This window comes from Glandiceps talaboti, chromosome 11 (genome assembly GCF_964340395.1).
Source record: "Glandiceps talaboti chromosome 11, keGlaTala1.1, whole genome shotgun sequence".
Classification (NCBI taxonomy): Eukaryota; Metazoa; Hemichordata; class Enteropneusta; family Spengelidae; genus Glandiceps; species Glandiceps talaboti.
The window spans coordinates 13,438,439-13,455,433 of NC_135559.1; the positions used below are offsets into that span (position 1 = coordinate 13,438,439).

At 36.7% G+C, this 16,995-nt stretch overlaps 1 protein-coding gene across 1 annotated transcript; it reads left to right on the forward strand.

Moving 5' to 3' along the window:
* Nucleotides 1–719: 719 nt before the first annotated feature.
* Nucleotides 720–12,919, forward strand: LOC144442045 (cell division cycle protein 20 homolog). Its single transcript, XM_078131317.1, has 9 exons — nt 720–899; nt 2,668–2,761; nt 8,436–8,561; nt 9,142–9,344; nt 9,988–10,085; nt 10,784–11,024; nt 11,408–11,557; nt 11,987–12,161; nt 12,771–12,919. Exons 1-9 carry the CDS (start codon nt 720–722, stop codon nt 12,917–12,919), a joined length of 1,416 nt encoding a protein of 471 aa, XP_077987443.1.
* The last annotated feature ends 4,076 nt before the right edge of the window (nt 12,920–16,995 follow it).

Consider the following 16,995-nt stretch of genomic DNA (forward strand, 5'->3'; position numbering starts at 1 on the left):
TATGAATCCATCATTAATCAAAATGGCGGTCAATACCTCATAATTTGCCATGATTTGCTTTCCCTATCATTCCAGCTTGTTTCTGGTGTCGTTTGTTTTCATGTTGAGGTGTAGGAATAAACAAAAGATAGTTACCAACTCTGTTACAACAAAACATCAAATGAGTAAAAAAAAAAAAGTACCAAGTTCAAGACTATATTAAAGCCCAGACAAGTAAGAAATTACTTGTCTGTGATTAAAGCATAGATCTATGATTAAAGATACGCCGTGCCGTTCCGCCCTCACCGGCCTCCTCTCTCCGATGTGTGAGGGCGCCCGTCTCTTACAAAGTCTGAATCAAGCTATTGACATTGCTTCACATAATTACATACGATCACAAAAGTTGTTATATCTCAACTGTTTGGGATGATTTTCATAACAGACACACGGGGTTACGTTTGGCAGGGACAATATCTTCAATTTGAGAATGGACGACACTTGATGAAACCGTGTCCACAAACCCACAATACGCGACTATACTGTCACGTGGTTTTTGTATGTAAATTAGTGGTATGTAGCATTTCGATATCGACCAATCAAATTACGTTCTATAAACTAACAGGTGTACAAAACTCGAGTTCGTCGAGTCACATTCTGTTGTCTAACAGGATGCAATTAGTGAAGTGACGTGAACGACTTATTTGTAAAGACTCCCGTGTTTACCCCGAACAGGCGACAACATGGCAGAAACAGCTTCTCCGTACCTAAACCGAAGAACCGCTTCGTTGCGTCGAGCTAGAAGCTATAGTGGAAGTGGAGATAGGTTTATTCCAACAAGACACAACATGGATATGGACCTGGCCCATTTTCAGATGTTAAAGCTACAAGATACCGCCGCCCCCAGTTCACCGTCACCCGTGGTAAGTAAAAACTTCGAATTCTTACTTCTATACCGTGTTGCATAGTTTCCCTTTGATATCACTTTTAATTTGTACTTGGTACAATCTTTTAGTAAAGACTAGGGAATGCTTCAAATTGAAATTGGTTGTTTTTAATCTACCCGTTTTGGAGTTTAAACCGTGGTTAGGAAAAAATGCTATGACAGTAGGGTTAGGGATATTTGAGTAAAGGCTAGGTTCACGTTACAGAGTGTGTTTGTCATATTGTCACTCGGACTGAGACTGTATGTCGTGCAGCTACGTCATATTTTCATCTTGGATGTGTACAGCTTATGAAGCAACAAGTGGCCACAAGTAGACTCCACTGGAAACAAGTCTTTGACTTTATGGGTTATCCAAGTGATTCATGACTGTCATGGCTTCCTACATGAACAATCAATGTGAAACAATGTCAACCAAGTCTGTGCTTGTAACTCAATACATAGTAAAGTGCTAAAAATATGTGTAAATAGTTGTATGTACAATAACAAACACTTGAAACATTTAGTAATAATACATTGCAATTTCTTGAGTTACAAACAAGGACTTGGCATATGTTGTTTCACACTGATTTTTCAAGTAGGAAACCATGATGAAATTGTTGTATGAATTAAAAATCCAAAATAAATATCAAATCCTCATCCATATGACCACTTTAATGAGTCAGACAAATGGAACTTTATAATGACCAGTAAACCAAGAGCAACTAGTAAATTTATTCAACAAGTGTTGTAATCATTTCTATATTTCATCATAACGATTTGTAACTTTTCTTTACTTCGTAGGATTCTGCTCTTTCCATTGTCCCGTTTCTTTTAGATTAGTTATTTTAATTTTGTAGTAGCAAATAAGCCTGATTGTCTGGGTGATGTATTAACTTTCTGTTCTTTTTATTGGTAATTTGTACATTCACATGACACTGTGATAAACAACTCCTACTACTTTTGTACATCTACTCTGTCGATCTTGTTGATTTATTGAAATAAACTTATCTAATCTAATCTAATCTTATCTTGTCTAGTCTAGTCTAAGCTAAGCTAATCTAAGTTAATCTAATCTAATCTAATCTAAGTTAATCTAATCTAATCTAATCTTATCTTATCTAGTCTAATCTAATCTAAGTTAATTTAATCTAATCTAAGCTAATCTAATCTTATCTGGTCTAAGCTAAGCTAATCTAATCTAGTCTAATTAGATAAGATAAGCTAATCTAAGATAAGCTAATCTAATCTAATCTAATATAATCTAAGCTAAGCTAAACTAATCTAATCTAATCTAATAGCTGTGAATTAATAGCCTCACATTATCCATGACGACTTTCATTAATTTATTAATTAAAACCTAGATATAACTGCACATCGTTTTATCTGTAAATATACAAAGTGTTAGGTGTGTTTTTCTTTGATTTGTTTTCACTTTTTCTCCTACAAAGTCAGTCGTATGCCACATAAGTCTTTCCGTCCCATATCTTGACATGATCATGACATAAATAAAAAATGACATCTGGAATATCGTCAATAAAAAGTAATGTACTTATTTTTTTGAAAAATGAAACAATTTATTCGTATATGGAAATGCTCAGACTAACCCACAGCTGGCTACAATTATATAACTGTGTATACTCGTATCTGACAAATAATGGCCAAGTGAAATAGAATTTGCTGTGATCCATAGTGAATCATACATTGTGAATAACTTAAAAACAATTTTGTTTCCCGGAAAATAAAACATTTCATTTTGTTATTTTCAGTCCAGTCCAGTTGTTTCTCGTCGGTCTAGAGGCTCTACGTTCAGTGAAGGATCAATCCTTAACTTTCACGATGTGAAACTACAGTCAAAAGGTGGTACGTACGTTCTTAGTTTTCTTTAGGCCTAAAAATAAAACTGTGTGGTTCCGATTACGCTCAATTTTAGTTAGATTTTTTTCATGTGAGAGTGTCCAGTTCAGGTAGTTATGTTTTCCGTTGTTTTTCATAAGATCTCTGTGTTACCGGTTTCACTGGAGATTGGAAATCTTAGAACAGTTTTATATTGTCTTTTTAAGTTGGTGTCAGTTTCCACAGCCACTATTCCTCGCGAGACTTCACAATTTTCGCGATTTTTATTTTTTTTTGAATATGTAAAAGAAAGTTTAGGGTCGCCAGTGAAAAACCAGGTGGGGTCGAGTAACCTGAAACACAATTTTTTAGTCCTTATATGGAAAAAAGAGGGCGGGGCAGGGGTATTTTCGAAACTAGTTATGGTTTTTTTGGTGTTTTTTTCGTAAAGTGCAAAACTTTTTTTCAACTTTTTTTTCAACCTTTTTTTCAACTTTTTTTTCAACTTTTTTTTCAACTTTTTTTTCAACCTTTCTTTTGACCGAGTCTTCTGACAGGCGTCGGTCACGAGCACGTCATACTCGTACCTGGCGCCTGTCACGAGTACGTCATGCTCGTGACAGGCGTGACCTTTGACATCCATTACGACGTGTTTCAGCGTCAAATACACGTTCTTATAACCTTCGAAATTGATCGCCCAAACATTATATCAGTTTTCGAAACTGTTAATTTACGTGTGATAGTATCTGTTTTTTCCAACAACCGCGACTTCAGCCGCGTACACACATGTGTACACCGCCACGTTAAGGTTATGACCGCATGTATGATGTCTATTACATGATGTAGTACGTATGACACGATCCATGTGCAACGGGCCGGGTAAAGGTAGTTAACTATGGCAAGCCGTTCAGGTCGTTTATGTACTTTTATTCCATGTTCACATTATTTTAATTGAAATAAGTTTTCATTTATTTGAGAATATTGTTTTGTTTTTCGTCAAACCAGAATTTTTTTAAGGATTATGTATAATTGAAAGTCAAAATATATTTTTTGTTTTAAGTTTTTTATTTTGTGTGTGCCACTCTTGGCTTGTGCATATTTAATGGTTATACTTCCATGTTTAATGTAAACTTCAACAATATTTATATATTTCACCAATTCAAGCTTCTCGGAAAATTTAAGCCCATTGTGGTGCAAAACAGATACATAGTAGGAAACGTGGCCCATTTGAGCAGTAACAGGTTTCTTGTGGTTCTAATCACAACAGAAAACAGTCACTTGTGTGCGCTCTGATCACCGCTGTGTTGAATTATAATTCCTTGGAAATTTATTCGTCTCCATTTTATCAAACTCTATCATCTCGTTTTCCTTCATGAAATTATCTTGACTATAGTCGAGGTGTATTTTTGCATATTCAGTACAACCCATCTGGCCCAATTTGATATGTGTGCCGGGAATGTGTGTCAACTGACAACACATTGCCCAATACGACGATCCCCGCAATACGCGTGTGTACTTTTTTTTACAGATGGCTGCATCTGATTAACATGTGCATGTGAACATCCGAATTCTGTAAAGTGACTTCGAATTCTGGAATCAAGTTAATAGCTATTTCGTATAACTAAGTGCCCTCTCACTGCACATTTTACGACACACATCCTTTCGCTGGCTCCACAAGTCAAATGCCTAGAAATATGTGTGTCCGCCTCATCCCCCATCCTCTCTCCATATCAACAATGTCGTCCTTGCCCCCCCCCCCATCATTCAGCTTCATCTTCTATTCCAAACAAATATCCGCAATTGCCCTTTGTACAATGCAAATCGGAAGTGGAAATATAGCGCCCTCTATTGTTGAATACTGGAAATGAGGAATAACATACACTATGACATACCAAATACTGCATGTCCCTTGCAAGTTGTCCCTTGCAAGCTAAATCTAATGCCATAAAACACAAACGAACCGCGCCGGATATTACATTTTTAGCTCCGCTGTCAGCGAAAGCTGAAAGCGTAGCTTTAGGTATAGGTGGGTATTGAGGTATAGAGAGTAGAGTGAATCATAGGTGTCCGTCAAACTTTTATATCTTCACTATCTACTCCGAAAGTGACAGTCGGAATTCTTCGATATTTGGTGTGCATGTTCCCTGGGGGGAGGCTATTCAGATTTGTTCATGCCAAGTTGATCTGTGCCATTTTCAATTTTTTATGATTTTTTTTCCAAAAATGTCATTTTCATCAACTCCTCATAAACTTTAAGTCAGATTGCTTTGATATGTGGTGTGTTGATGCACAGAGGGTACCTTACTTAGATTTGTTAATTTCAAGTCAGCACGTCTTCTCTTCTATTTTTTATGATTTTTTTTTTGAAATTTGAAAAAAAAATGAATATGTTAATGAGTATAATGACCGACGCCATATTGGAAATCACTCCGCGAGACTTTAGGTAAAGTGCAACTTTTCAAAAGACACTATTGACGTCAAACAAGCAATGTAATATGTGCTATAGTCTTAATTCTACGCATTGTGCGCCCAAATGACAAATATTTGTTCGAAAAAGGGTTGTAAACTTCAAATCCAATTCTCCATCCACCCCTCCTACAGAATGGTTCATTCCAGTATATGCACCTCCCTCATGATCAAGTTTGAATGCCTGTGAACTGAAGTGTATGGGACGATTTTTGACAGTCAGTCGGCAATAAAAACGATAATACTCTTTCTAAAATTACCACATTTTGAAAGGGAAAGTACTTTGTGGTTCATTTATGGAGTTTTGTTTTTGTACGATCAATATTGGTGGCAAAATTACAGCGTCAAAATTGCCGATATGGTAGTTCCGTACGGCGACAATCTCAAGTACCCGGATGTACGAGGGACTAACCCGAAAGCAAGTCGTTGCCAGCCGTACGTTACAGTGTTAACATCGTCCGAGAAATCGCTGCGTTCAGAATGTCATTATTCACAGAATTGTTTCTTTCGAGTGAAAACCCGTCTTGAATTGTATAACTCTAACAAATGAAGACATGTCAAGTTATATTTTGAAAGTTGTATCGCTAGTTTGAGACGATTTGCTCACGTACTATCGAGGCTTGGACCTTACTCCAGTTCAGCGGGAAGTTTAGCCAGTCCGATAATTCTTTCTGGTTTAGTTTACAACACTTTTGTTCACACAGATTTTGTTTTTGTGATGAAAAGAAATTTAAAAAAAGATCACTTCAACCATTTCGTTGTGTTTTCTTTATGAAAGGTAATCGAACATGAACGAGTGTTACCACTGTAACCAGGAGGGTCTATGCTGTAACGTATAGCAAGGGTTCGACATACACGTACACGCTGGTCCGCTATCCCGGGCCCGCGAGTCGAGTAACTTTCTGTGATAGGGAGCTCAGAATTCAAACCACCGGCTATATGATGAATTCATAGTAAAATTCATTTGATTTTTAATTTGCTATTTTGACCAACTCCGGTTGTCTATTCGCGATACGATTAGTTTGGAAACGGGGTAGATTTTCTATGATTCCGTGTCATAAAAGCATGTGTTGTGTAGTTTTCGAAAAGCACACCCGGTGGGAAAGTCGCCCAACAGGCGATCTCGCGCCATTGCTGTACTACGTGGCACTTTATTCTGGCGGGGTGTCTATTGAAAACGGGAATAGCGAAGGATGAGCCAATCAAGTGCGACCTTTCAATAGCCAATAAAATTAGTTGTACGATGATTTGTGTATAATAAGGGTAAGGCTGGCCTCTACATGTATACACTGTACTGGCCACGTTCAACGGAAGTAAGTGAAGCTCAATCATACCATGGATGTATTAGTAATACATCCATGATCATACCAATGGTGGCTGTCAAAATCGAAGACGCGATTTGACCGTGTTGTTATTTCAGTGAGTTTATTCAGCAAGAAAACAACGTGTTCTATGTTTTTGTACTTCCTACATGATGTGATGATCGTTTTTTTACCGGTACAACTTACAGCCTACAATGAAACTGCTAACTTAGTTAGTAACACCATGGGGTTCTACTTCCATGGTAACACTGACACGGTACGATTCCGTGTTCCGTGTTCCGTGTTCATGTTTTGGGGCACATTTCTAAATACGCGAAACCAGTTATTGAATGTGTAGTGGATATTGATATTCAGTTTGAAAAATTAAAATCCTGAACTTTATTTTGCGAACGGTTTTGTCATTTCTTAGTAATTATAGGGCCGACTGTATCACGTTTAACGTTTATGTCAACCCGGAAGTACATAGACACGAAAATAGACGAAGTGACTTGTACATGTAATTAGTAACAAAATTTTGCTGTAACTGCTGGTAACCTTCAAATTTATTTATTTTTATGTTGTAAATACATTCTAATATGCACTAAGGACAACACTATAAAGACTTGCTCCATGGGAAGGTAATTTTTTGTCTTTTAAAAATGCAATAGTTAGATCAATGTGTACCAGAAATGTTATGAGCTAGAAATAAGACCACATAACATCTTATTACTCCCCCCCCACCCAATTAAGACAAACTACTCACAGAAAGCAACAAAAAAGAGAAGAAGCTCCAAAACATAAAAAAGAGAATAAAATTACAGTAATGAGTTGATGATGCACAAACAACTACAAAGAAATAGACAGTTCAATTACAACACACAGTTTGAAATAAATATGGGGTTTGGAAAAGTGAATTAGAAGTTGAGCAAAAACTAAGAGAGATGAAGAGCCTAAGTGAACAAGCGAAAGCACTTAAAGATAGGACCACCAGATTTTTTGCAGGACTACTACATTATCAATTTTACTAGTCCTGTGGGATAGTGACTTTTTTACTCCAGTGTCGAACCCTGTCAATGGCTGAGAATGACTCTCTTTCGGGTACTTGGGGATTGTCGCCGTACGGAAACTAAGATGGCGATTAATACATTTCTTCCCTATATATATATCTACTACAACTAGTACAAGTTGAATGTTGTTGACTTGGTAAATTTGTTTTGAAATTCAAATTGCCTCAAAATTATTTTAGATCCCTAGTTTATTTCATTCATCATTAAAATTTTCCAGGGTTAAAGCTGTAAGACACTGGAATTATTTATAGCCAACCTCAAAATCCTCTTTTTTTTCTTTTTCTTGTGTGCATTTCCCAGTCATTTTTTTCTGAGATTTTGTGCAATTTTTCATAACTGTAGATTTTTGTTATAAAATGGTGACTATGGTATAAAAGTACAATACATTACCAACTTCTGTGTAAAATGTGTTTTATAGTGAGACATCATATGAAACCACTAACCACTTTATTGCATCGCTAAAACAAAACTGCATAGTAAAGAGCTGAAGAACTGAACCACTTCTACATGTCACCAAAATAAAAAAAAAAATAAAAAAAAAAAACAGCGGAGCTATTCTGACCGATAGGTCGCTTGTTATTTAATTCAACCCAAAAGTCTAAACAACGCAAAATGCTGCTCGCTTTGTCGACTACTTTCCCTTCTACACATAACCTCTCAGCTCACATACAATTTTTCTTGCTGAAATACGGACTTTGTGCCTTTAACTGACCAATATGTAGAAAAAACTCTCTTCGCCTAAAATATCGTGTGCGAACAACGTTTTGCACGGACAGCATGATTGGCTGCACCTGAATTATGTTTGCCATGGTCATTTAATGTATAATACTTGTACTGATTTGTCTTTCTTTCATTCCCATACTACAGGAGACAAAACTGTGTTTTCACAAGACAGTCCAATGAAGGGACGTGAGCTGTTTCTGAAGTCCAAACGTTCGTTCACTGAACGACCTGACATAGTGATGAATTTATCTGGTTTCCAACACTGCAATGGTTAGGTTGGGTTTACTCCTTGGTGTCGATTACATACATACATACATACATACATACATACATACATACATACATACATACATACATACATACATACATACATACATACATACATACATACATACATACATACATGCATACATACATGCATACATCCATGCATGCATGCATGCATGCATGCATGCATACATACATACATACATACATACATACATACATACATACATACATACATACATACACACATGCACACACGCACACACACATATACATACATACATACATACATACATACATACATACATACATACATACATACATACATACATACATACATACATACATACATACATACATACATACATACATACAAACATACATGTACATACATACATACACACACATACATACACATACATACATACATACATACATACATACATACATACATAATTGTGCATATCGAAAGATGGATAGATATTGAATGACGGACAGACAGACAGACAGACAGACAGACAGACACATGTATTGTCTTTTGAATTCATTTTAACCATGTCCTAGCTTTAATTGATATTTACAGGTTTTCATGAAGTCAAAAACAATGTAGACATCAACTGTCATGACTTCTATGCAGTGGGACATCATGATAGTATTATATTAGAATCAATCTACGATACTTCACTACCAACCTATGAAATGGAAATTCAGGACTGTTGCCGATCGTTGTCATGGAATCAGGATGGAGACGGTCTAGGCTATGGAACCTCGCTCGGTAAAATCAAAGTAAGCATCTCTTTCGCAAATGCCATTTTTGTTTTTTTAATCCTCCTTTGGCTGAAGGTTAGGTGTCTTATACTCCTAGCTTGTACTTAGTTACATTGGGTCCCTGAAGGCTTACACACTATTAAATGTGAGTAGGCATTATTCCGATGCTCAGGCTGGAGTATGTCACGTTAAAGGGAACACCATCCTATAGGAAATAAAGACAATCATTTATCATGAACGTTGGGTTTTGGAGAGTCGTGTGCCCTCCCTCCTACAGCATTCAGCATATTAACATGACATGTGTTGTTGCATCCCCACGTGATTTAGTTTATACGGACTAAACCAGCTCGGTACAAAGAAGTCACGACAGCTTCATTTGAGAGAGTCTGATAAATATTTCTTTATTATTATTTTAGTTCTTAAACAAACGCTACACTACATTTCAGAGAGTGTACAACAAACTAACAACTAAAAATGAAAAAAATAATACAACAGCTACAAAAACACAGAAAAAGAACCAGCAATAAAATGTCTCAGAAGAAAAGCATGACGTGAATACGCATGCAGTCCTACAAACATCATCCATAATGTGAGCATATCCTGGTATCCATACATTGTCATTGTCACTGTGTATTCCTCTTTCTGTTTTTATTTTCGGTAGGTTTTGGATACCAAATGTTGTGAGGTCAATTTGTCGACCAATGTAACTCCAAAAGACTTTGTCACTACCATGTCATTCGGTCGACATACAATCTGTGGGTGAGTAGATCCATTGTATATCTCCTTCAATCTTTAGATCAATCCTATATGCTAATTAATACTATAATGGCGTGAGATCAAACAGATAACTGATCTAGGTTATTCATTCTTCCGGATTTATTTCCCTTCAAAGTTTGGCACTATGACGTGTGACAGTGCTTCATATCAAGGCTCATTGCCATTGTTTCCTGAACAACTCAGATCGACAGCAAACAAGTGTAAAATGCTACCAGACTATAATCGGATGAGTATCTATATTCAAAATCATTCATTCATTCATTCATTTATTCAGCCACCCACCCACCCTCTCAATCACTCGCTCGCTCGCTCACCTGCTCACTCACTCATCACTCACTCACTCACTCACTCACTCACTCACTTGCTCACTCACTCACTTTTCAACTCCATATAATGACTGAAATTGTTAAATGCCAAAAATTAGATCTATAAGTTGTATAGTAATAAGTTGAAACCGTGATCCATTGCGATGCCGATTTTTGGGTGCGGACCCAAAGACTACTTTGATTGGATATATTGCATCATACTACTGTATATACTTCTAGTAAACAGAAATAGTTTAACAAACAAACAAATAAACAAATAAATAAATAAATAAATAAATAAATAAATAAAAGAATCAAAGCAAACGTTTCAGTTCCAGCTAATGCATCTTGAATTCTCTATGGGTTGTGTTACAGGGGTACTAAGCATGGTCATGTCAACGTATATGATATCCGTCACCCTGGTGTTGAAGCACAATCACTGTGTGGTCATACAGCGTTGGGGAAGAAGCAAGCTGCGATTAACCTTGTGAAATATTCACCGGATTACGTCCACATTGCCTGTGGTGACACTAGTGGTATGGTTACTGTGTGGGACTGCCGAAACATAAAACACCCAGTTATGAAGAAAAAAGTGAATAGAGACTTCTCATCAGAGGTGAGACACACATGCACATGTCAAGATACATTTTCTCGCTTCAAAATTAAGTTATCGACAAGTTTTTGTTTGCTTTTGTCAATAATTACCTTGCATCTGTATTGGCTAAAAAATCTTGTGACAATGGTCATTTCGATGGCGTGGATTTTGATCCCACCACTGCCACCAGTGTAACAAGTCACGTTTCTACGCTGTCTTCGATTTGTCACGGTCCCCTGACGAGCCAAGTGCATGCCAGTTCCTGCATGGCCCACTTCAGTTTTTAAAACAAGTGTTATTGTACAGCGTAACACTCTGTACTATGCTTAGTCATTGATGGTCATTTTTTCGTCTGAATTTTTTTAATTTAAATATTTAAATAAGGGTTGTTTCTTTTTTTCCAGCACGGTGTTCGAGCCCTTGCTTGGTCTCCCTGTCAACCGAATTTACTTGCTACTGGTATTGGGTCGGAAAAATCCCAATGTCGAGGTTTGATTGTCACATGGAAAATCGCTATGGCACTTCAGAACGAAAGAATCATCACAGACTCTCTGGTAAGGCCAAATAAAAAGATAGTGTGTTTTCAATAAACTGGCCGACCCTAGATTAAGCTGCAGACCCTAAAAAATGTTTACATGCAAAAAGGTAAAATTGTAACAATTTACTTCTATCTCCCTGTAGAAAAAAGACAGCAGTCAATCGCACGGTCATAGAGGGCGCTATTCAATCTGCTATTCAATCTGTATTCGTAAATACCTATTAAATAATGCGAATATTTTGAACAACGACCATCCTTGAATAAAAACTTAGCACACAGGTGACTGTGGTCTAAATTTACTTTTGAAATAAGTTCACGCCATGAGTTGATATAGGATCTTCATTATTTCCAAGTTACAAGGCTCTATTCTTTGTGTCCACTAACTTTTATTTACCTATATTAAAATAAAACGGCACTTTTTCCTTGTTCTGTTTTTTTCCATCAGATCGAAACTCTTGACTGGAGTAAAGTAAACAACGAACTTATATCAGGACACGGAGAACCAGAAAAGAATATTCAAATCTGGAGATGTCCCGATATGGAAAAGATAGCCGAAATCAAAGGTCATCCGGAAGGACTTACAAAGGTCACAGTCAGCCCTGATGGCGAGGATTATATATGTGAGTAATAACCCAGATCAGACATTTTAGACAGTGTGATACGCACAGTCACTTGTCGGCCAAGATATATTTATATATAATTTATTTATTTATCATTCATTCATTCTTGAAAAAATCCTGGTTAGACGAGGAAAAACTTCGTAAATCACAAAAAATCTCAATAAAAGTCAAAACCTGTAAATATACACAAAAACTAGAGCCAGAAAAAGATCAATATTTTTGGCCTGTAGTGCTTGGCATATACATCATACTATGCGAATGTTTTGAGTTTGTTATTCTCTTTTAATTTGTTTTCAAGGAAAAACGTTGTCTTATTTTTTTCATTTTCCCCCAGTTATCATTAATCTAGTTAGTATCTCGCTCGTGGGTTATGCCCTCAATTGCGAGAGTCTGGGTAACCGAGACTGTACTATACGTGAGACTGGATGGTCTCGTAGTAGTCTCCTTCACCCAGCCTCTTGCCGTTGAGGGCATACCCCCCCCCCCTCCATAACCCCTTGTCTCGTAGTAGAGCCAGCGGTTGGAGTCTGGGTAAACAGAGTGTGGGTAAACCAAGACTAATTAGTAACTGTTTCGAAATAAATTCCCTTTTAAAATTCTTTTCTGTAGATGCTTTTACACGAGACGAGTATTTACGGGCATGGAAATATCCTCCAGCGTTAAGGAAACCAAGATCAGGTTCTCATACTGGGGCCCGGGGCTGTCTTACACCCGCAAAGTTACGTTCCAGTCTCAGTCTGGACGGCAGTGTGCGTTAACATGTTCGAAAACTGACAAACTTTTTGATGTAATTAATTATTACACTAATGATATAGCTATATTTATAGTATATACATGGAAACAAGGATTATTCTTCCCATAATCTCTCTCTCTCTCTCTCTCTCTCTCTCTCTCTCTCTCTCTCTCTCTCTCTCTCTCTCTCTCTCTCTCTCTCTCTCTCTTCTCTCTCTCTCTCTCTCTCTCTCTCATTATATATTAATATATGCGACTAATCTATAATAATAAAACAATAGCGGAAAGTGGTGCTATTGATATTGATGCTTTTGTTGGTTGTTTGTTTGTTTGCTTGTTTATTTGTTTGTTTTTCCCATTTTCTCTGATTTTCAACTTATTTATTATATTGTTACTGGCATTGACATTGTCTTTACCTTAGCATGGTCACTATGCAATGAATTGAGAGGATAGAAATTCTCAGCCGTTAGCTATTTATACTCACTTTTGTTGTTTTTATTTTCTCAGAAAAATATTTGTTACATGTAAATTGGCATGTTGGTATTGAAATATGTTTTTTTTGATCATATAATATGTGAACGAAATGATATATAAAATCATTTTGATAATTCAATGTCTTGCCCATGCGTCATCATTTTTATTGTGCTCATGCGCAGTGCTTGTGAAAAAGTGTTAGATTTGCACAAGTGTATGGAATTTGTCGTAGTTGGTATCCTACAAGAGTTAAGTTAAAATTTGGATGTTTTTTTGTGTGTGTGAGATTTGTTGAGCGATTGTGAAATCCCATACTTCCTTCCTTGAAGCTTATTGACGTCACGACAGTGGAAGAAAAGTACTTATAATTTTGTTAATTTAGCACAAAAATTGTCACGGGACAAATAATTGTGAAAGTCCAAAATTTAATAATGTGAGTTTATTTTGGTTGAGATATGCCTAGTTGTCAATTTTTCTTAAAGCCAGTGTAAATTTAATGGAATGGTCAGACACGTAGAATGCAGACCAATGTGAACAGATTTCCCATCGTCGTAAAAAACACGCACTTTCGTTCCCTGTAAACGTAGGGGAGAGCGGGCATAGTCCGTCTAGCTATGAGAATGAAATTTCGAAATTTACACAAGATATAACTGACATAATCAGCCAGTCCGCAACATCCTCATTTGCATACTCTATCCTGATTCGACCAGAAGCCGAAGGTGACCTCATTTGACCGAGCGATTTTCCACAGCAAGTATCTTGAGTATCAACATAGGACGTTCTTGGTACTCACTAAAATCACACTTCAGACCCACTATAAAAGTGTGATGTTTTCAGATAACATGTAACTTGTGGTTAATTCTATATTGTCGTGCAATTTGGAATGGCAGTGAACCAGAATTCAGACAATTTGCGTAAGGAAGGGCATGCCAGGCATGCGGTTGAAGTTATGGCCGACAGTTCACATGTAAAGTTAAACGACATGAACGTGTCTTGCCTTTCCAAAATGCAAATATTTGGCAAGTAAAAATAATTAAAATAATTACAACTTTAATTTGGCTTCAGACTTTGCATTATGTTTTGCGTATCTTTCCCCGTTTTACATGTAAATCCGAAAAGGTTCTCTCTCATCATGTCGTCAGTGATCATACCGCGCGGGGCTGCTTTGAGTACGAGCGAAGTGAGGCATGTTGAGGTATTTTGTTGAGAATTATAAATATTGCGAAATGTCAAGTACAAGGTTTAAATACAATGGAATGATGAAAAAAATGGCAGAGTCTGCTGACAGGCGCCGGTCACAAGAAACACTGTGAATTAAAATATCAGACGATGTATGTATTAATCGCCGACAATCCACCCGTATGCACGAGGGACTAACCCGGAAGCAAGTCGTTGTCAGCCATACGTTACAGTGGTAACATCGTCCGAGAAATCGCTGCGTTCAGAGTGTCATTATTCACAGAATTGTTGTTTTCGAGTGAAAACCCGTCTTGAATTGTATAACTCTAACAAATGAAGACATGTCAAGTTATATTTTGAAAGTTGTATCGCTAGTTTGAGACGATTTTCTCACGTACTATAGTACTATCGAGGCTTACTTGGAAGTGGTAGGACCTTACTCCAGTTCATCGGGAAGTTTAGCCAGTCCGATAATTCTTTCTGGTTTAGTTTACAACACTTTTGATCACGCAGATTTTGTTGTTGTGATGAAAAGAAATAAAAAAAAGATAATTTCAACCATTTCGTTGTGTTTTCTTTGTGAAAGGTAACCGAACATGAACGAGTGTTACCACTGTAACGTATGGCTGAGAATGACTCTCTTCCGGGTACTTGAGATTGTCGCCGTACGGAAACTAAGATGGCGATTAATACATTTCTTCCCTATATATATCTACCACAACTAGTACAAGTTGAATGTTGTTGACTTTGTAAATTTGTTAGAAAATTCAAATTCAAATTGCCTCAAAATTATTTTAGATCCCTAGTTTTTTTCATTCATCATTAAAATTTTCCAGGGTTACAGCTGTAAGACACTGGAATTATTTATAGCCAACCTCAAAATCCTCTTTTTTTCTTTTTCTTGTGTGCATTTCCCAGTCATTTTTTTCTGAGATTTTGTGCAATTTTTCATAACAGTAGATTTTTGTTATAAAATGGTGACTATGGTATAAAAGTACAAAACATTACCAACTTCTGTGTAAAATGTGTTTTATAGTGAGACATCATATGAAACCACTAACCACTTTATTGCATCGCTAAAACAAAACTGCATAGTGAAGAGCTGAAGACCTGAACCACTTCTACATGTCACCAAAATAAAAAATTAAATTAAAAAAACAAACAGCGGAGCTATTCTGACCGATAGGTCGCTTGTTTATATATATATTCAACAAGAAAATTGGGAATAAAACGTTATACCCATTCTCGTGAACCGCTTTTGAGTTGTTTTTCCCCTCTCTGTAAAAAGACGCGATGAGGCGTTGCTGTAAGACGGTCTGTAAAAATAAAATGTTTAAAATCGATCGTTGGTGGCGCTGCACTAATGTGCGTGCACTGTGTTAGGGTAGATTATGATTAGAGCGCCATCATCGACTGTATTTTACCGAAAAAATATACAACAGGTATACCCTGACAACCACGGGTACTGCGTTGAAAAGATTCTACTGAAGATTTGGCAATAACGGATGGCAACCGTCTCTGGCCAAATCTGGTTAATAAATTCATTGCTAGTTTTACTAGATTAAACGGTACAGGACTCGATTAGAATATATCAAACCAACTCTACCAAAACAAGATGAAATATTCAACTTTACTTCTTTTTTTAGATTTTCGATCTTTCTCAAACAAATATATAAAGTGTTACCATAGATACAGTTGTGTTTTCATCGCGATGTTCGATTATCGATATTTCAACACACACAATTTTTTTAAGTGTTCAAATCGATTTTGCAATCGATTATTTGAATTCACGTGTCTCAATAGTGGCAATCGTTCATTGGCATTCACACTCACTTCATAAAAAAATCTCAAATATATGTTACAACAATGTGGTGTACAGTAAAAGAAATATTAATAATTTATTTCAGTTTCCATGGAAACGGTGATTCGCAGTACAACGAACAGCTATTAACATTTTCGCACCATTAATGTACATTTTATGTTCTAAACAGATTGAAAATTATGAGAATGACTAAAGTGGGTAAAATCTCGAATCATTCATAGTCCATAATGACGTCACCAATATGGCGTACCCATCAATTTATTTTAACATCCATTCCGGCCGGTAGTTGCCATGACGATCCCAATCTCTACACGGATACCGTTGATTAAAACACCGCGGACATTTATCCTTCAAATGCTGTCTTTGTACGTAACCGTTGACGATCTTCTCTTCTTCCGTACATGAACATTTTACAGACGACATATTGCAAATTTTACATTTCATGTCTTTGACTTTCATGGCTTCGAAGTTTTCTCTGTGACATTTAGGGCAAGACACACCCAATCGTACCTGTAATGTTTTCGACTCACACCACACGTTAGTACTACGAAAGTTCTCACTGCAATTACAACAATTGAAATATCCAATGCGACGAATTAAAGTGGGTAGCTTCGCCATGGTGAATTG